General features: G+C 45.9%; 1 protein-coding gene across 1 annotated transcript in view; it reads left to right on the top strand.

Annotated features, from left to right (window-relative positions):
- Positions 1 to 4,198: 4,198 nt before the first annotated feature.
- The window catches only part of LOC144954533 (nardilysin-like), a 20,936-nt gene continuing 2,013 nt past the window's right edge, over positions 4,199 to 23,121 (top strand). Inside the window, exons 1-6 of the mRNA XM_078885005.1 lie at positions 4,199 to 4,246; positions 5,808 to 5,860; positions 11,357 to 11,440; positions 12,803 to 12,893; positions 21,342 to 21,458; positions 23,016 to 23,102. Of these exons, the coding sequence (XP_078741131.1) occupies positions 4,226 to 4,246; positions 5,808 to 5,860; positions 11,357 to 11,440; positions 12,803 to 12,893; positions 21,342 to 21,458; positions 23,016 to 23,102 (453 nt within the window). The 5' untranslated portion in view covers positions 4,199 to 4,225. The remainder of the gene's footprint in view (positions 4,247 to 5,807; positions 5,861 to 11,356; positions 11,441 to 12,802; positions 12,894 to 21,341; positions 21,459 to 23,015; positions 23,103 to 23,121) is intronic.

Genomic DNA, 23,121 nt, shown 5'->3' with positions numbered 1-23,121 from the left:
CTGTACACTACACACTGCACTCTACACTACACTATACACTACACACTATACTATACACTACACTATACACTACACTATACACTACACTATACACTACACTATACACTACACTATACACTACACTATACACTACAACACTACACTACACTATACACTACACTACACTATACACTACACTATACACTATACACTACACTATACACTACACTATACACTACACTATACACTACACTATACACTACACTATACACTACACTATACACTACACTATACACAACACTATACACTACACTATACACTACACTATACACTACACTATACACTACACTATACACTAACACTATACACTACACTATACACTACACTATACACTACACTATACACTACACTTACACTACACTACACACTACACTATACACTACACTACACTATACACTACACTATACACTACACTACACTATACACTACACTACACTATACACTACACTATACACTACACTACACTATACACTACACTACACTATACACTACACTATACACCACACTGTACACTACACTATACACTATACACTACACTACACTATACACTACACTATACACCACACTATACACTACACTATACACTACACTATACACTACACTACACTATACACTACACTATACACTACACTACACTATACACTACACTATACACTACACTATACACTACACTATACACTACACTATACACTATACACTACACTATACACTACACTATACACTACACTATACACTATACACTACACTATACACTACACTATACACTACACTATACACTACACTACACTATACACTACACTATACACTACACTATACACTACACTATACACTATACACTACACTATACACTACACTATACACTACACTATACACTACACTATACACTACACTATACACTACACTATACACTACACTATACACTACACTATACACTACACTATACACTACACTATACACCACACTATACACTATACACTACACTATACACTACACTATACACTACACTATACACTACACTATACACTACACTATACACTACACTATACACTACACTATACACTACACTATACACTACACTATACACTACACTATACACTACTACACTACACTATACACTACACTATACACTACACTACACTATACACTACACTATACACTACACTATACACTACACTATACACTACACTATACACTACACTATACACTACACTACACTATACACTACACTATACACTACACTATACACTACACTATACACTACACTATACACTACACTATACACTACACTATACACTACACTATACACTACACACTACACTACACTATACACTACACTATACACTACACTATACACTACACTATACACTACACTATACACTACTACACTACACTATACACTACACTATACACTACACTACACTATACACTACACTATACACTACACTATACACTACACTATACACTACACTATACACTACACTATACACTACACTATACACTACACTACACTATACACTACACTATACACTACACTATACACTACACTATACACTACTACACTACACTATACACTACACTATACACTACACTACACTATACACTACACTATACACTACACTATACACTACACTATACACTACACTATACACTACACTATACACTATACACTACACTATACACTACACTATACACTACACTATACACTACACTATACACTACACTATACACTACACTATACACTACACTATACACTACACACTACACTACACTATACACTACACTATACACTACACTATACACTACACTATACACTACACTATACACTACTACACTACACTATACACTACACTATACACTACACTACACTATACACTACACTATACACTACACTATACACTACACTATACACTACACTATACACTACACTATACACTACACTATACACTACACTATACACTACACTATACACTACACTATACACTACACTATACACTACACTGTACACTACACTACACACTACACTATACACTACACTACACTATACACTACACTATACACTACACTACACTATACACTACACTACACTATACACTACACTATACACTACACTACACTATACACTACACTATACACTACACTATACACCACACTGTACACTACACTATACACTATACACTACACTACACTATACACTACACTATACACCACACTATACACTACACTATACACTACACTATACACTATACACTACACTACACTATACACTACACTATACACTACACTACACTATACACTACACTATACACCACACTATACACTACACTATACACTACACTATACACTACACTACACTATACACTACACTACACTATACACTACACTACACTATACACTACACTATACACTACACTACACTATACACTACACTACACTATACACTACACTACACTATACACTACACTATACACTACACTACACTATACACTACACTACACTATACACTACACTACACTATACACTACACTATACACTACACTACACTATACACTACACTATACACTACACTACACTATACACTACACTACACTATACACTACACTATACACTACACTACACTATACACTACACTATACACCACACTATACACTACACTATACACTACACTATACACTACACTACACTATACACTACACTACACTATACACTACACTACACTATACACTACACTATACACTACACTACACTATACACTACACTATACACTACACTATACACTACACTATACACTATACACTACACTATACACTACACTATACACTACACTATACACTACACTACACTATACACTACACTACACTATACACTACACTACACTATACACTACACTATACACTACACTATACACTACACTACACTATACACTACACTACACTATACACTACACTATACACTACACTACACTATACACTACACTACACTATACACTACACTATACACTACACTATACACTACACTATACACTACACTACACTATACACTACACTATACACTACACTACACTATACACTACACTACACTATACACTACACTATACACTACACTACACTATACACTACACTACACTATACACTACACTACACACTACACTATACACTACACTATACACTACACTATACACTATACACTACACTATACACTACACTATACACTACACTATACACTACACTATACACTACACTACACTATACACTACACTATACACTACACTATACACTACTACACTACACTATACACTACACTATACACTATACACTACACTACACTATACACTATACACTACACTATACACTACACTATACACTACACTATACACTATACACTACACTACACTATACACTACACTATACACTACACTATACACTACACTATACACTACACTATACACTACACTATACACTATACACTACACTACACTATACACTACACTATACACTACACTATACACTACACTATACACTACACTATACACTACACTATACACTATACACTACACTACACTATACACTACACTATACACTACACTATACACTACACTATACACTACACTATACACTACACTATACACTATACACTACACTACACTATACACTACACTATACACTACACTATACACTACTAAATTACACCTGATGTTGATGTTCATGTTGTTGTGTTGATGTTGTTGATGATGTTGTTGTTGATGTTGATGATGTTGATGATGTTGATGATGTTGATGATGTTGACGATGTTGTTGTTGATGTTGATGATGTTGATGATGTTGATGATGTTGTTGTTGATGTTGATGATGTTGATGATGTTGATGATGTTGATGATGTTGATGATGTTGACGATGTTGTTGTTGATGTTGATGATGTTGATGATGTTGATGATGTTGTTGTTGATGTTGATGATGTTGATGATGTTGATGATGTTGATGATGTTGATGATGTTGACGATGTTGTTGTTGATGTTGATGATGTTGATGATGTTGATGATGTTGTTGATGTTGATGATGTTGATGATGTTGATGATGTTGATGTTGTTGATGATGTTGATGATGTTGTTGTTGTTGATGTTGTTGATGTTGACGATGTTGTTGTTGTTGATATTGTTGTTGCAGTTTGGACCATGCACCATCAGGGAGAACATGCTGATGGAGCTTCTGGTGGTGAGTGGTGGTGATGGTGGTGATGGTGGTGATGGTGGTGGTGGTGGTGATGGTGGTGATGGTGGTGGTGGTGGTGATGGTGGTGGTGGTGGTGATGGTGGTGATGGTGGTGATGGTGGTGGTGGTGGTGATGGTGGTGATGGTGGTGGTGGTGGTGATGGTGGTGGTGGTGGTGGTGGTGGTGATGGTGGTGGTGGTGGTGATGGTGGTGGTGGTGGTGATGGTGGTGGTGGTGGTGATGGTGGTGATGGTGGTGATGGTGGTGATGGTGGTGATGGTGGTGGTGGTGGTGATGGTGGTGATGGTGGTGATGGTGGTGATGGTGGTGATGGTGGTGGTGGTGGTGATGGTGGTGATGGTGGTGGTGGTGGTGGTGATGGTGGTGATGGTGATGGTGGTGGTGATGGTGATGGTGGTGATGGTGGTGGTGGTGGTGATGGTGGTGATGGTGGTGGTGATGGTGGTGATGGTGATGGTGGTGGTGATGGTGATGGTGGTGGTGGTGATGGTGGTGATGGTGGTGATGGTGGTGATGGTGGTGATGGTGATGGTGGTGGTGGTGGTGGTGATGGTGGTGATGGTGATGATGGTGGTGGTGGTGATGGTGGTGATGGTGGTGGTGGTGATGGTGATGGTGGTGGTGATGGTGGTGGTGGTGATGGTGATGGTGGTGGTGATGGTGGTGGTGGTGATGGTGATGGTGGTGGTGGTGATGGTGATGGTGGTGGTGGTGGTGATGGTGGTGATGGTGATGGTGGTGGTGGTGATGGTGGTGGTGATGGTGGTGGTGGTGATGGTGGTGGTGATGGTGGTGGTGGTGATGGTGATGGTGGTGGTGGTGATGGTGGTGGTGATGGTGGTGGTGGTGATGGTGATGGTGGTGGTGATGGTGGTGATGGTGATGGTGGTGGTGGTGGTGGTGATGGTGGTGATGGTGGTGATGGTGGTGATGGTGGTGATGGTGATGGTGGTGATGGTGATGGTGGTGATGGTGGTGATGGTGATGGTGGTGATGGTGGTGATGGTGGTGATGGTGGTGGTGATGGTGGTAGTGATGGTGGTGGTGATGGTGATGGTGGTGATGGTGGTGATAGTGGTGGTGATGGTGGTGGTGGTGATGGTGGTGATGGTGGTGGTGATGGTGGTGATGGTGATGGTGGTGATGGTGATGGTGGTGATGGTGGTGATGGTGGTGGTGGTGGTGGTGGTGGTGGTGATGGTGGTGGTGGTGATGGTGGTGATGGTGGTGGTGGTGGTGATGGTGATGGTGGTGATGGTGGTGGTGGTGGTGATGGTGGTGGTGGTGATGGTGGTGATGGTGATGATGGTGGTGGTGGTGATGGTGATGGTGGTGGTGATGGTGGTGGTGGTGATGTTGTTGTTGATGTTGTTGATGATGTTGATGTTGTTGATGTTGTTGTTGATGATGTTGTTGTTGATGTTGATGTTGTTGATGATGTTGTTGTTGATGTTGTTGATGTTGTTGATGTTGTTGATGATGTTGATGTTGATGTTGTTGATGTTGTTGATGTTGTTGATGTTGTTGATGTTGTTGTCACAGATGCACATGGAGGAACCTTGCTTTGATTTTCTTAGAACCAAACACAGTCTGGGGTGAGACATCATCATCATCAACAACATCAACAACATCAACAACAACATCAACATCATCATCATCAACATCATCAACAACATCAACAACATCAACATCAACAACATCAACATCAACAACAACATCAACAACATCAACAACATCAACATCAACAACATCAACAACATCAACAACATCAACAACATCAACATCATCAACATCATCACCATCAACAACATCATCATCAACAACATCAACAACATCAACAACAACATCAACATCATCATCATCAACATCATCAACAACATCAACAACATCAACATCAACAACATCAACAACAACATCAACATCATCATCATCAACATCATCAACAACATCAACAACATCATCACCATCAACATCATCAACATCATCAACATCAACATCATCAACAACATCATCAACATCAACATCATCAACATCATCAACATCAACAACATCAACATCATCAACATCATCACCATCAACAACATCATCAACATCAACATCATCAACATCAACATCATCAACATCATCACCATCAACAACATCATCATCATCAACATTATCAACATCATCATCAACATCATCATCATCAACATCAACATCATCAACATCATCAACATCAACATCATCAACATCAACATCATCAACATCATCAACATCATCAACATCAACATCATCATCATCATCAACATTATCAACATCAACAACATCATCATCATCAACATTATCAACATCATCAACATCATCAACATCAACATCATCAACATCAACATCATCAACATCATCAACATCATCAACATCAACATCATCAACATCATCAACATCATCAACATCAACAACATCATCATCATCAACATTATCAACATCATCAACAACATCATCATCATCAACATCAACATCATCAACATCATCAACATCAACATCATCAACATCAACATCATCAACATCATCAACATCATCAACATCAACATCATCAACATCAACAACATCATCATCAACATCAACATTATCAACATCATCAACATCAACAAAATCATCATCATCAACATCATCATCATCAACAACATCAACATCATCAACATCATCAACATCAACATCATCAACATCATCAACATCAACAACATCATCAACATCATCAACATCATCAACAACATCATCATCATCAACATCAACATCATCATCAACAACATCACTATCATCAACAACATCACTATCATCAACAACATCAACAACATCATCATCATCACCATCAACAACATCATCATCAACATTATCAACATCATCAACATCATCAACAACATCATCATCATCAACATCAACATCATCATCAACAACATCAACATCATCATCATCATCACCATCAACAACATCAACAACATCATCATCATCACCATCAACAACATCACCACCACCACCATCACCATCACCACCATCACCACCATCATCACCCTTCAGAGACCCACAGACTCACCACACAGAGACCCACAGACTCACCACACAGAGACCCACAGACTCACCACACAGAGACCCACAGACTCACCACACAGAGACCCACAGACTCATCACAGAGACCCACAGACTCACCACACAGAGACCCACAGACTCACCACACAGAGACCCACAGACTCACCACACAGAGACCCACAGACTCATCACAGAGACCCACAGACTCACCACAGAGACCCACAGACTCACCACACAGAGACCCACAGACTCACCACACAGAGACCCACAGACTCATCACAGAGACCCACAGACTCACCACACAGAGACCCACAGACTCACCACACAGAGACCCACAGACTCACCACACAGAGACCCACAGACTCATCACAGAGACCCACAGACTCACCACAGAGACCCACAGACTCACCACACAGAGACCCACAGACTCATCACAGAGACCCACAGACTCACCACACAGAGACCCACAGACTCACCACACAGAGACCCACAGACTCACCACACAGAGACCCACAGACTCACCACACAGAGACCCACAGACTCACCACACAGAGACCCACAGACTCACCACACAGAGACCCACAGACTCACCACACAGAGACCCACAGACTCATCACAGAGACCCACAGACTCACCACAGAGACCCACAGACTCACCACACAGAGACCCACAGACTCACCACACAGAGACCCACAGACTCATCACAGAGACCCACAGACTCACCACAGAGACCCACAGACTCACCACACAGAGACCCACAGACTCACCACACAGAGACCCACAGACTCATCACACAGAGACCCACAGACTCACCACACAGAGACCCACAGACTCACCACACAGAGACCCACAGACTCACCACACAGACACAGAGACCCACAGACTCACACACAGAGACCCACAGACTCATCACACAGAGACCCACAGACTCACCACACAGACACAGAGACCCACAGACTCACACACAGAGACCCACAGACTCACCACAGAGAGACCCACAGACTCATCACAGAGACCCACAGACTCACCACACAGAGACCCACAGACTCACCACACAGACACAGAGACCCACAGACTCACACACAGAGACCCACAGACTCATCACACAGAGACCCACAGACTCATCACAGAGACCCACAGACTCACCACACAGAGACCCACAGACTCACCACAGAGACCCACAGACTCACCACACAGAGACCCACAGACTCACCACACAGAGACCCACAGACTCACCACACAGAGACCCACAGACTCACCACACAGAGACCCACAGACTCACCACACAGAGACCCACAGACTCACCACACAGAGACCCACAGACTCATCACAGAGACCCACAGACTCACCACACAGAGACCCACAGACTCACCACACAGAGACCCACAGACTCACCACACAGAGACCCACAGACTCATCACAGAGACCCACAGACTCACCACAGAGACCCACAGACTCACCACACAGAGACCCACAGACTCACCACACAGAGACCCACAGACTCATCACACAGAGACCCACAGACTCACCACACAGAGACCCACAGACTCACCACACAGAGACCCACAGACTCACCACACAGACACAGAGACCCACAGACTCACACACAGAGACCCACAGACTCATCACACAGAGACCCACAGACTCACCACACAGACACAGAGACCCACAGACTCACACACAGAGACCCACAGACTCACCACAGAGAGACCCACAGACTCATCACAGAGACCCACAGACTCACCACACAGAGACCCACAGACTCACCACACAGACACAGAGACCCACAGACTCACACACAGAGACCCACAGACTCATCACACAGAGACCCACAGACTCATCACAGAGACCCACAGACTCACCACACAGAGACCCACAGACTCACCACAGAGACCCACAGACTCACCACACAGAGACCCACAGACTCACCACACAGAGACCCACAGACTCACCACACAGAGACCCACAGACTCACCACACAGAGACCCACAGACTCACCACACAGAGACCCACAGACTCACCACACAGAGACCCACAGACTCACCACACAGAGACCCACAGACTCATCACACAGAGACCCACAGACTCACCACACAGAGACCCACAGACTCACCACACAGAGACCCACAGACTCACCACACAGAGACCCACAGACTCACCACACAGAGACCCACAGACTCATCACACAGAGACCCACAGACTCATCACACAGAGACCCACAGACTCACCACACAGAGACCCACAGACTCACCACACAGAGACCCACAGACTCACCACACAGAGACCCACAGAGACCCACAGACTCACCACACAGAGACCCACAGACTCACCACACAGAGACCCACAGACTCACCACACAGAGACCCACAGACTCACCACACAGAGACCCACAGACTCACCACACAGAGACCCACAGACTCACCACACAGAGACCCACAGACTCATCACACAGAGACCCACAGACTCACCACACAGAGACCCACAGACTCACCACACAGAGACCCACAGACTCACCACACAGAGACCCACAGACTCACCACACAGAGACCCACAGACTCACCACACAGAGACCCACAGACTCACCACACAGAGACCCACAGACTCATCACACAGAGACCCACAGACTCATCACACAGAGACCCACAGACTCACCACACAGAGACCCACAGACTCACCACACAGAGACCCACAGACTCACCACACAGAGACCCACAGACTCACCACACAGAGACCCACAGACTCACCACACAGAGACCCACAGACTCACCACACAGAGACCCACAGACTCATCACAGAGACCCACAGACTCACCACACAGAGACCCACAGACTCACCACAGAGACCCACAGACTCACCACACAGAGACCCACAGACTCACCACACAGAGACCCACAGACTCACCACACAGAGACCCACAGACTCACACACAGAGACCCACAGACTCACCACACAGAGACCCACAGACTCACCACACAGAGACCCACAGACTCACCACACAGAGACCCACAGACTCACCACACAGAGACCCACAGACTCACCACAGAGACCCACAGACTCACCACACAGAGACCCACAGACTCACCACACAGAGACCCACAGACTCACCACACAGAGACCCACAGACTCACCACACAGAGACCCACAGACTCACCACACATAGACCCACAGACTCACCACACAGAGACCCACAGACTCACCACACAGAGACCCACAGACTCACCACACAGAGACCCACAGACTCACCACACAGAGACCCACAGACTCACCACACAGAGACCCACAGACTCACCACACAGAGACCCACAGACTCACCACAGAGACCCACAGACTCACCACACAGAGACCCATAGACTCATCACACAGAGACCCACAGACTCACCACACAGAGACCCACAGACTCGCCACACAGAGACCCACAGACTCACCACACAGAGACCCACAGACTCACCACACAGAGACCCACAGACTCACCACACAGAGACCCACAGACTCACCACACAGAGACCCACAGACTCACCACACAGAGACCCACAGAGACCCACAGACTCACCACACAGAGACCCACAGACTCACCACACAGAGACCCACAGACTCACCACACAGAGACCCACAGACTCACCACACAGAGACCCACAGACTCACCGCACAGAGACCCACAGACTCACCACACAGAGACCCACAGACTCATCACACAGAGACCCACAGACTCACCACACAGAGACCCACAGACTCACCACACAGAGACCCACAGACTCACCACAGAGACCCACAGACTCACCACACAGAGACCCACAGACTCACCACAGAGACCCACAGACTCACCACACAGAGACCCACAGACTCACCACAGAGACCCACAGACTCACCACTCTCTCTCTGTGTCTCTCTCTGTCTCAATCTGTCTTTCTGTGTCTCTGTCTCTCTGTATCTCTGTGTCTCTCTGTGTCTCTCTGTGTCTCTCTGTGTCTCTGTTTCTGTGTCTCTCTCCGTGTCTCTCCTTGTCTGTCTGTGTGTCCCGTGTCTGTCTGCAGCTACCACGTCTATCCAATGTGCAGATGCACTTCGCAAATCCTGGGGCTGTCCATCAACGTGTCATACCAAAGCAGCAAACACAGGTGATGGTGGTGATGGTGGTGATGGTGATGGTGGTGATGGTGGTGATGGTGGTGATGGTGATGGTGGTGATGGTGGTGATGGTGGTGATGGTGGTGATGATGGTGGTGGTGGTGATGGTGGTGATGATGGTGGTGGTGGTGATGGTGGTGATGATGGTGATGGTGGTGATGGTGGTGATGATGGTGATGGTGGTGATGGTGGTGATGGTGGTGATGATGGTGATGATGGTGGTGGTGGTGATGGTGGTGATGATGGTGGTGGTGGTGATGGTGGTGATGATGGTGATGGTGGTGATGGTGGTGATGGTGGTGATGATGGTGGTGGTGGTGATGGTGGTGATGATGGTGATGGTGGTGATGGTGGTGATAGTGGTGGTGATGGTGATGGTGGTGATGGTGGTGATGATGGTGATGATGGTGATGGTGGTGATGGTGGTGATGGTGGTGGTGATGGTGATGATGATGTTGATGATGATGTTGATGTTGTTGATGATGTTGATGATGTTGATGATGTTGATGTTGTTGATGTTGTTGATGTTGATGATGATGTTGATGATGATGATGATGTTGATGATGATGATGATGTTGATGATGTTGATGATGATGTTGATGATGTTGATGATGTTGATGTTGTTGATGTTGATGATGTTGATGATGTTGATGTTGTTGATGTTGTTGATGTTGTTGATGTTGTTGATGTTGATGTTGATGATGTTGATGATGTTGATGATGTTGATGTTGTTGATGTTGATGATGTTGTTGATGTTGTTGATGTTGATGATGTTGTTGATGATGATGTTGATGTTGTTGATGTTGTTGATGTTGTTGATGATGATGTTGATGTTGATGATGTTGATGATGTTGTTGATGTTGTTGATGTTGATGATGTTGTTGATGATGATGTTGATGTTGTTGATGTTGTTGATGTTGTTGATGATGATGTTGATGTTGATGATGATGTTGATGTTGTTGATGTTGTTGATGTTGTTGATGATGATGTTGATGTTGTTGATGTTGTTGATGTTGTTGATGTTGTTGTTGATGTTGATGATGTTGATGATGTTGTTGATGTTGATGATGATGATGTTGATGTTGATGATGTTGATGTTGTTGATGTTGATGATGTTGTTGATGTTGATGTTGATGATGTTGATGATGTTGATGATATTGATGATGATGATGATGTTGATGATGATGTTGATGTTGTTGATGTTGTTGATGTTGATGTTGATGATGATGATGTTGATGATGATGATGTTGATGTTGTTGATGTTGTTGATGATGATGATGTTGATGTTGTTGATGTTGTTGATGTTGTTGATGTTGATGATGTTGATGTTGTTGATGTTGTTGATGTTGTAGCACCAGCTACGTGGAGTCGAGGATTGAGGAGTTTCTGTGTCGATACGAAATCTCCCTCCGTCAACTCACTCAAGACGACTTCAAATCGCAGGTGGGACACCCCTAGGTCCACTCAGCCACAAACATCCACTCAGCCACCATGACAAGCACCATCACCACCATCACCAGCATCACCATCACCACCATCACCACCACCATCACCACCATCACCACCACCATCACCACCACCATCATCACCACCACCACCACCATCACCACCATCACCATCACCACCACCATCACCACCATCATCATCACCATCACCACCACCACCACCATCACCACCATCACCACCACCACCATCACCACCACCATCACCACCACCACCACCACCACCATCACCACCATCACCACCATCACCATCACCACCATCATCATCACCATCACCACCACCATCACCACCATCACCATCACCACCATCACCATCATCACCACCATCACAACCATCATCATCACCATCACCACCATCACCACCATCATCATCACCACCACCATCACCATCATCACCACCACCACCATCATCACCACCATCACCATCACCACCATCACCATCATCACCACCATCACAACCATCATCATCACCATCACCACCATCACCATCACCACCATCACCATCATCACCACCATCACAACCATCATCATCACCATCACCACCATCACCACCATCATCATCACCACCACCATCACCATCACCACCATCACCACCATCACCACCATCACCACCATCATCACCATCATCATCACCACCACCATCACCACCATCATCACCACCACCACCACCATCATCACCATCATCATCACCACCACCATCATCACCATCACCACCACCATCACCACCATCACCACCATCATCATCACCACCACCACCATCATCATCATCACCACCATCATCACCACCACCACCATCATCACCATCATCACCACCATCACCACCATCACCACCATCATCACCATCATCACCACCATCATCACCACCACCACCATCATCACCATCATCATCACCATCACCACCACCATCATCACCATCATCACCATCACCACCACCATCACCACCATCACCACCATCATCACCATCATCACCACCATCACCACCATCACCACCATCATCACCATCATCACCACCACCATCATCACCATCACCACCATCACCATCACCACCACCATCACCACCACCACCATCATCATCACCACCATCACCACCATCACCACCATCACCACCATCACCATCACCACCACCATCACCACCACCACCATCATCATCACCACCATCACCACCATCACCACCATCACCACCATCACCACTATCATCATCACCACCATCACCACCATCACCACCATCACCACCATCACCACCATCACCACCATCATCACCACCATCACCACCATCACCACCATCACCACCACCATCACCACCATCACCACCATCACCACCATCACCACCATCACCACCATCACCACCACCATCACCACCATCACCACCATCACCACCATCACCACCATCACCACCATCATCACCACCATCACCACCATCACCACCATCACCACCATCACCACCACCATCACCACCATCACCACCATCACCACTATCATCATCACCACCATCACCACCATCACCACCATCACCACCACCATCACCACCATCACCACCACCATCACCACCATCACCACCATCACCACCACCATCATCACCATCATCACCACCACCACCACCATCATCACCATCACCACCACCATCACCATCATCATCACCACCATCACCACCACCATCACCACCATCACCACCATCACCACCATCACCATCATCACCACCACCATCACCACCATCACCACCATCACCACCATCACCATCATGCATGTCTATGTATCTCTATGTTTCTCTATGAGTCTCTACGAGTCTCTACGTGTCTCTACGTGTCTCTACGTGTCTCTATGTGTCTCTATGAGTCTCTATGAGTCTCTATGTGTCTCTACGAGTCTCTACGTGTCTCTATGTGTCACTATGAGTCTCTACGTGTCTCTATGAGTCTCTACGAGTCTCTACGTGTCTCTATGAGTCTCTACGTGTCTCTATGAGTCTCTATGAGTCTCTACGTGTCTCTACGTGTCTCTACGTGTCTCTATGAGTCTCTATGTGTCTCTACGTGTCTCTACGTGTCTCTACGAGTCTCTATGTGTCTCTATGAGTCTCTATGAGTCTTTATGAGTCTCTATGAGTCTCTATGAGTCTCTACGAGTCTCTACGAGTCTCTATGAGTCTCTACGAGTCTCTATGAGTCTCTATGAGTCTCTACGTGTCTCTATGAGTCTCTATGAGTCTCTACGAGTCTCTACGTGTCTCTATGAGTCTCTACGTGTCTCTATGAGTCTCTATGAGTCTCTACGTGTCTCTACGTGTCTCTACGTGTCTCTACGAGTCTCTACGAGTCTCTACGAGTCTCTACGAGTCTCTACGAGTCTCTACGAGTCTCTATGAGTCTCTACGAGTCTCTATGAGTCTCTACGTGTCTCTATGTGTCTCTACGTGTCTCTACGTGTCTCTACGAGTCTCTATGAGTCTCTACGTGTCTCTACGTGTCTCTACGTGTCTCTACGAGTCTCTACGAGTCTCTACGTGTCTCTACGTGTCTCTATGAGTCTCTACGTGTCTCTACGTGTCTCTACGTGTCTCTATGAGTCTCTACGTGTCTCTACGTGTCTCTACGTGTCTCTATGAGTCTCTACGAGTCTCTACGTGTCTCTACGTGTCTCTATGAGTCTCTACGTGTCTCTACGTGTCTCTATGAGTCTCTATGAGTCTCTATGAGTCTCTATGAGTCTCTACGTGTCTCTACGTGTCTCTACGTGTCTCTACGTGTCTCTATGAGTCTCTATGAGTCTCTACGTGTCTCTATGTGTCTCTATGAGTCTCTACGTGTCTCTATGAGTCTCTACGAGTCTCTATGAGTCTCTACGTGTCTCTATGAGTCTCTATGAGTCTCTATGTGTCTCTACGTGTCTCTACGTGTCTCTACGAGTCTCTACGTGTCTCTACGAGTCTCTATGAGTCTCTATGTGTCTCTACGTGTCTCTACGTGTCTCTACGTGTCTCTATGAGTCTCTACGTGTCTCTATGTGTCTCTACGTGTCTCTACGTGTCTCTACGTGTCTCTATGAGTCTCTACGAGTCTCTATGAGTCTCTACGTGTCTCTATGAGTCTCTATGAGTCTCTATGAGTCTCTGCGTGTCTCTGCGTGTCTCTACGTGTCTCTATGAGTCTCTACGTGTCTCTATGAGTCTCTACGAGTCTCTATGAGTCTCTACGTGTCTCTATGAGTCTCTATGAGTCTCTATGAGTCTCTATGAGTCTCTACGTGTCTCTATGAGTCTCTATGAGTCTCTATGAGTCTCTACGTGTCTCTACGTGTCTCTATGAGTCTCTACGTGTCTCTATGAGTCTCTATGAGTCTCTATGAGTCTCTATGAGTCTCTACGTGTCTCTATGAGTCTCTACGTGTCTCTATGAGTCTCTATGAGTCTCTACGTGTCTCTATGAGTCTCTATGAGTCTCTATGAGTCTCTATGAGTCTCTACGTGTCTCTACGTGTCTCTACGTGTCTCTATGAGTCTCTATGAGTCTCTATGAGTCTCTATGAGTCTCTACGTGTCTCTACGTGTCTCTACGTGTCTCTATGAGTCTCTATGAGTCTCTATGAGTCTCTACGTGTCTCTACGTGTCTCTGCGTGTCTCTATGTGTCTCTATGTGTCTCTATGAGTCTCTATGAGTCTCTACGTGTCTCTACGTGTCTCTACGAGTCTCTATGAGTCTCTACGTGTCTCTACGTGTCTCTATGAGTCTCTACGTGTCCCTATGAGTCTCTACGAGTCTCTATGAGTCTCTACGTGTCTCTATGTGTCTCTACGTGTCTCTATGAGTCTCTATGAGTCTCTACGAGTCTCTACGAGTCTCTACGAGTCTCTGCGTGTCTCTACGAGTCTCTACGAGTCTCTACGTGTCTCTATGTGTCTCTATGAGTCTCTACGAGTCTCTACGTGTCTCTATGAGTCTCTACGTGTCTCTACGTGTCTCTACGTGTCTCTATGTGTCTCTATGTGTCTCTACGTGTCTCTATGAGTCTCTACGTGTCTCTATGAGTCTCTATGTGTCTCTACGTGTCTCTATGTGTCTCTATGAGTCTCTATGTGTCTCTATGTGTCTCTACGTGTCTCTATGAGTCTCTATGAGTCTCTATGTGTCTCTACGTGTCTCTACGTGTCTCTATGAGTCTCTATGTGTCTCTATGTGTCTCTACGTGTCTCTATGAGTCTCTATGTGTCACTATGTGTCTCTACGTGTCTCTACGTGTCTCTATGTGTCTCTATGTGTCTCTACGTGTCTCTATGTGTCTCTATGTGTCTCTATGTGTCTCTACGTGTCTCTATGAGTCTCTATGTGTCTCTATGTGTCTCTACGTGTCTCTACGTGTCTCTATGAGTCTCTATGTGTCTCTACGTGTCTCTATGTGTCTCTATGAGTCTCTATGTGTCTCTATGTGTCTCTACGTGTCTCTATGAGTCTCTATGTGTCACTATGTGTCTCTATGAGTCTCTATGAGTCTCTATGTGTCTCTACGTGTCTCTATGAGTCTCTACGTGTCTCTATGTGTCTCTATGTGTCTCTACGTGTCTCTATGTGTCTCTATGAGTCTCTATGAGTCTCTATGTGTCTCTATGAGTCTCTATGAGTCTCTATGTGTCTCTACGTGTCTCTATGAGTCTCTATGAGTCTCTACGTGTCTCTACGTGTCTCTATGTGTCTCTACGTGTCTCTATGTGTCTCTATGAGTCTCTACGTGTCTCTATGTGTCTCTATGTGTCTCTATGTGTCTCTACGTGTCTCTATGAGTCTCTATGAGTCTCTACGTGTCTCTACGTGTCTCTATGTGTCTCTATGAGTCTCTATGAGTCTCTATGAGTCTCTACGTGTCTCTATGAGTCTCTATGAGTCTCTACGTGTCTCTACGAGTCTCTACGTGTCTCTATGAGTCTCTACGTGTCTCTACGAGTCTCTATGAGTCTCTACGAGTCTCTACGTGTCTCTACGAGTCTCTACGAGTCTCTATGAGTCTCTACGTGTCTCTACGAGTCTCTATGAGTCTCTACGTGTCTCTACGTGTCTCTATGTGTCTCTATGAGTCTCTATGAGTCTCTACGTGTCTCTGCGTGTCTCTACGTGTCTCTATGTGTCTCTATGTGTCTCTACGTGTCTCTATGAGTCTCTATGAGTCTCTATGAGTCTCTATGTGTCTCTATGTGTCTCTATGTGTCTCTATGAGTCTCTACGAGTCTCTACGTGTCTCTGCGTGTCTCTATGTGTCTCTACGTGTCTCTACGAGTCTCTATGAGTCTCTACGTGTCTCTGCGTGTCTCTACGTGTCTCTATGTGTCTCTATGAGTCTCTATGAGTCTCTACGAGTCTCTACGTGTCTCTATGTGTCTTTACGAGTCTCTATGAGTCTGTACGTGTCTCTACGTGTCTCTACGTGTCTCTACGAGTCTCTATGAGTCTCTATGAGTCTCTATGTGTCTCTATGTGTCTCTATGAGTCTCTACGTGTCTCTACGAGTCTCTACGTGTCTCTACGAGTCTCTATGTGTCTATACGTGTCTCTGCGTGTCTCTATGAGTCTCTACGTGTCTCTGCGTGTCTCTATGAGTCTCTACGTGTCTCTACGAGTCTCTATGAGTCTCTACGAGTCTCTATGAGTCTCTACGTGTCTCTACGTGTCTCTACGTGTCTCTATGTGTCTCTACGTGTCTCTACGAGTCTCTATGAGTCTCTATGAGTCTCTACGTGTCTCTGCGTGTCTCTACGTGTCTCTATGAGTCTCTACGTGTCTCTATGTGTCTCTATGAGTCTCTATGAGTCTCTGCGTGTCTCTACGTGTCTCTACGTGTCTCTATGAGTCTCTACGTGTCTCTACGTGTCTCTATGAGTCTCTACGTGTCTCTATGAGTCTCTATGAGTCTCTACGTGTCTCTATGTGTCTCTATGAGTCTCTACGTGTCTCTATGTGTCTCTATGAGTCTCTACGAGTCTCTACGTGTCTCTACGTGTCTCTATGAGTCTCTACGTGTCTCTATGTGTCTCTACGTGTCTCTACGAGTCTCTATGTGTCTCTACGTGTCTCTACGTGTCTCTGCGTGTCTCTACGTGTCTCTACGTGTCTCTATGTGTCTCTACGTGTCTCTACGTGTCTCTACGTGTCTCTATGTGTCTCTACGTGTCTCTACGTGTCTCTATGTGTCTCTATGAGTCTCTATGAGTCTCTACGTGTCTCTACGTGTCTCTACGAGTCTCTATGTGTCTCTATGAGTCTCTATGAGTCTCTACGTGTCTCTACGTGTCTCTATGAGTCTCTATGAGTCTCTACGAGTCTCTACGAGTCTCTATGTGTCTCTATGAGTCTCTATGAGTCTCTACGTGTCTCTACGTGTCTCTATGAGTCTCTATGAGTCTCTACGTGTCTCTATGTGTCTCTATGAGTCTCTATGTGTCTCTATGAGTCTCTACGTGTCTCTATGTGTCTCTATGAGTCTCTAGGAGTCTCTATGTGTCTCTATGAGTCTCTATGAGTCTCTATGAGTCTCTACGTGTCTCTATGAGTCTCTATGAGTCTCTATGAGTCTCTATGAGTCTCTATGAGTCTCTATGTGTCTCTACGAGTCTCTATGAGTCTCTATGAGTCTCTATGAGTCTCTATGAGTCTCTACGTGTCTCTACGTGTCTCTATGAGTCTCTACGAGTCTCTATGAGTCTCTATGTGTCTCTATGAGTCTCTACGTGTCTCTACGTGTCTCTACGAGTCTCTACGTGTCTCTACGTGTCTCTACGTGTCTCTATGAGTCTCTATGTGTCTCTATGTGTCTCTATGAGTCTCTACGAGTCTCTACGTGTCTCTATGAGTCTCTATGAGTCTCTACGTGTCTCTATGTGTCTCTACGTGTCTCTACGTGTCTCTATGAGTCTCTATGAGTCTCTATGTGTCTCTATGTGTCTCTACGAGTCTCTACGTGTCTCTATGAGTCTCTATGTGTCTCTATGTGTCTCTACGAGTCTCTACGTGTCTCTATGTGTCTCTATGAGTCTCTATGAGTCTCTGCGTGTCTCTACGTGTCTCTATGAGTCTCTACGTGTCTCTATGAGTCTCTACGTGTCTCTGCGAGTCTCTATGTGTCTCTACGTGTCTCTATGAGTCTCTACGAGTCTCTATGTGTCTCTATGTGTCTCTATGAGTCTCTATGTGTCTCTATGAGTCTCTATGAGTCTCTATGTGTCTCTACGTGTCTCTACGTGTCTCTACGTGTCTCTATGAGTCTCTACGAGTCTCTGCGTGTCTCTATGAGTCACTATGAGTCACTATGAGTCACTATGTGTCTCTACGAGTCTCTATGTGTCTCTATGTGTCTCTATGAGTCTCTACGTGTCTCTACGTGTCTCTACGTGTCTCTACGAGTCTCTACGTATCTCTACGTGTCTCTATGAGTCTCTACGTGTCTCTATGTGTCTCTACGTGTCTCTACGAGTCTCTACGTGTCTCTACGAGTCTCTATGAGTCTCTACGTGTCTCTGCGTGTCTCTACGTGTCTCTATGTGTCTCTATGAGTCTCTGCGTGTCTCTACGAGTCTCTATGAGTCTCTATGAGTCTCTACGAGTCTCTATGAGTCTCTACGTATCTCTACGTGTCTCTATGAGTCTCTACGTGTCTCTATGTGTCTCTACGTGTCTCTACGAGTCTCTACGTGTCTCTACGAGTCTCTATGAGTCTCTACGTGTCTCTGCGTGTCTCTACGTGTCTCTATGTGTCTCTATGAGTCTCTGCGTGTCTCTATGAGTCTCTATGAGTCTCTACGTGTCTCTACGTGTCTCTACGTGTCTCTACGTGTCTCTATGTGTCTCTATGAGTCTCTACGAGTCTCTACGAGTCTCTATGAGTCTCTATGAGTCTCTATGTGTCTCTATGTGTCTCTATGAGTCTCTACGAGTCTCTACGTGTCTCTATGTGTCTCTACGTATCTCTATGTGTCTCTATGAGTCTCTACGAGTCTCTATGAGTCTCTACGAGTCTCTATGAGTCTCTATGAGTCTCTACGAGTCTCTATGAGTCTCTACGAGTCTCTATGAGTCTCTACGTGTCTCTACGTGTCTCTACGTGTCTCTACGAGTCTCTACGAGTCTCTACGTGTCTCTATGAGTCTCTACGTGTCTCTACGAGTCTCTATGAGTCTCTACGTGTCTCTATGAGTCTCTACGTGTCTCTGCGTGTCTCTATGAGTCTCTATGAGTCTCTATGAGTCTCTACGAGTCTCTACGAGTCTCTATGAGTCTCTACGTGTCTCTACGAGTCTCTACGTGTCTCTACGTGTCTCTATGTGTCTCTACGTATCTCTATGTGTCTCTATGAGTCTCTACGAGTCTCTATGAGTCTCTACGAGTCTCTACGAGTCTCTGCGTGGTTCAGGTGGATGCCCTCGTGAGCCTGAAACGCTGCGAAGACCCCCAGCTGGGCCACGAGGTGCAGCGCCACTGGGAGGAGGTGACCAGTGGGCAGCTGCTGTTCAGTCGCGTGCAGAGAGAGGTGAGACACAGAGACACACAGAGAGACAGAGAGACACACAGAGAGAGACAGAGAGAGAGAGACAGACAGAGAGAGAGAGAGACAGAGAGAGAGAGAGAGAGAGACACACAGAGAGACAGAGAGAGAGAGAGACAGAGAGAGAGAGAGACAGAGAGAGAGAGAGACAGAGAGAGAGAGAGAGACACACAGAGAGACAGAGAGAGAGAGAGACAGAGAGAGAGAGAGAGAGAGACAGAGAGAGAGAGACAGAGAGAGAGAGAGAGACAGAGAGACAGAGAGAGACACACAGAGAGACACACAGAGAGACACACAGAGAGAGAGACACAGAGAGAGAGAGACACACAGAGAGACACAGAGAGAGAGAGAGAGACACACAGAGAGAGACACACAGAGAGACAAGAGACACACACAGAGACACACACAGAGACACACAGAGAGAGACACACAGACAGAGACACACAGAGAGAGACAGAGACACACACAGAGACACACACAGAGACACACAGAGACACAGACACACACAGAGACACACACAGAGACACACACAGACACACACAGAGACACACACAGAGACACACACAGAGACACACACAGAGACACACACAGACACACACACAGACACACACAGAGACACACACAGAGACACACACAGAGACACACACAGACACACACAGAGACACACACAGACACACACAGAGACACACACAGAGACACACACAGACACACACAGAGACACATAGAGACACACAGGGAGTGACACACACAGACACACACAGACACACACAGAGACACAGACACACACAGAGACACACACAGAGACACACACAGAGACACACACAGACACACACACAGACACACACAGAGACACACACAGAGACACACACAGACACACACAGACACACACACAGAGACACACAGAGACACACACAGAGACACACACAGACACACACAGAGACACACACAGACACACACAGAGACACACACAGAGACACACACAGAGACACACACAGACACACACAGACACACACACAGAGACACACAGAGACACACACAGAGACACACACAGACACACACAGAGACACACACAGAGACACACACAGAGACACACACAGAGACACACACAGAGACACACACAGACACACACACAGACACACACAGAGACACACACAGAGACACACACAGAGACACACACAGAGACACACACAGAGACACACACAGACACACACACAGACACACACAGAGACACACACAGAGACACACACAGAGACACACACAGAGACACACACAGAGACACACACAGAGACACACACAGAGACACACACAGACACACACACAGACACACACAGAGACACACACAGAGACACACACAGAGACACACACAGACACACACAGAGACACACACAGACACACACAGAGACACACACAGACACACACAGAGACACACACAGACACACACAGAGACACACACAGACACACACAGAGACACACACAGACACACACAGAGACACACAGGGAGTGACACAAAGTGACACGGAGTGACTGCTTCTGGTCCGCAAGGTGGAGGCGTTGACGTCTCTCCGCTGCGAGGAGCTCTCAGAATTCTTCTCGGCGGTGAGGAGTCACGGACGCTCACTCAGCGTTCACGTGAGTCGCTCACCCACTC

The sequence above is a fragment of the Lampetra fluviatilis genome, unplaced genomic scaffold (assembly GCF_964198595.1).
Source record: "Lampetra fluviatilis unplaced genomic scaffold, kcLamFluv1.1 SCAFFOLD_147, whole genome shotgun sequence".
In the NCBI taxonomy this organism is placed as follows: Eukaryota; Metazoa; Chordata; class Hyperoartia; order Petromyzontiformes; family Petromyzontidae; genus Lampetra; species Lampetra fluviatilis.
This window is presented reverse-complemented; position numbering and strand designations above follow the sequence as displayed.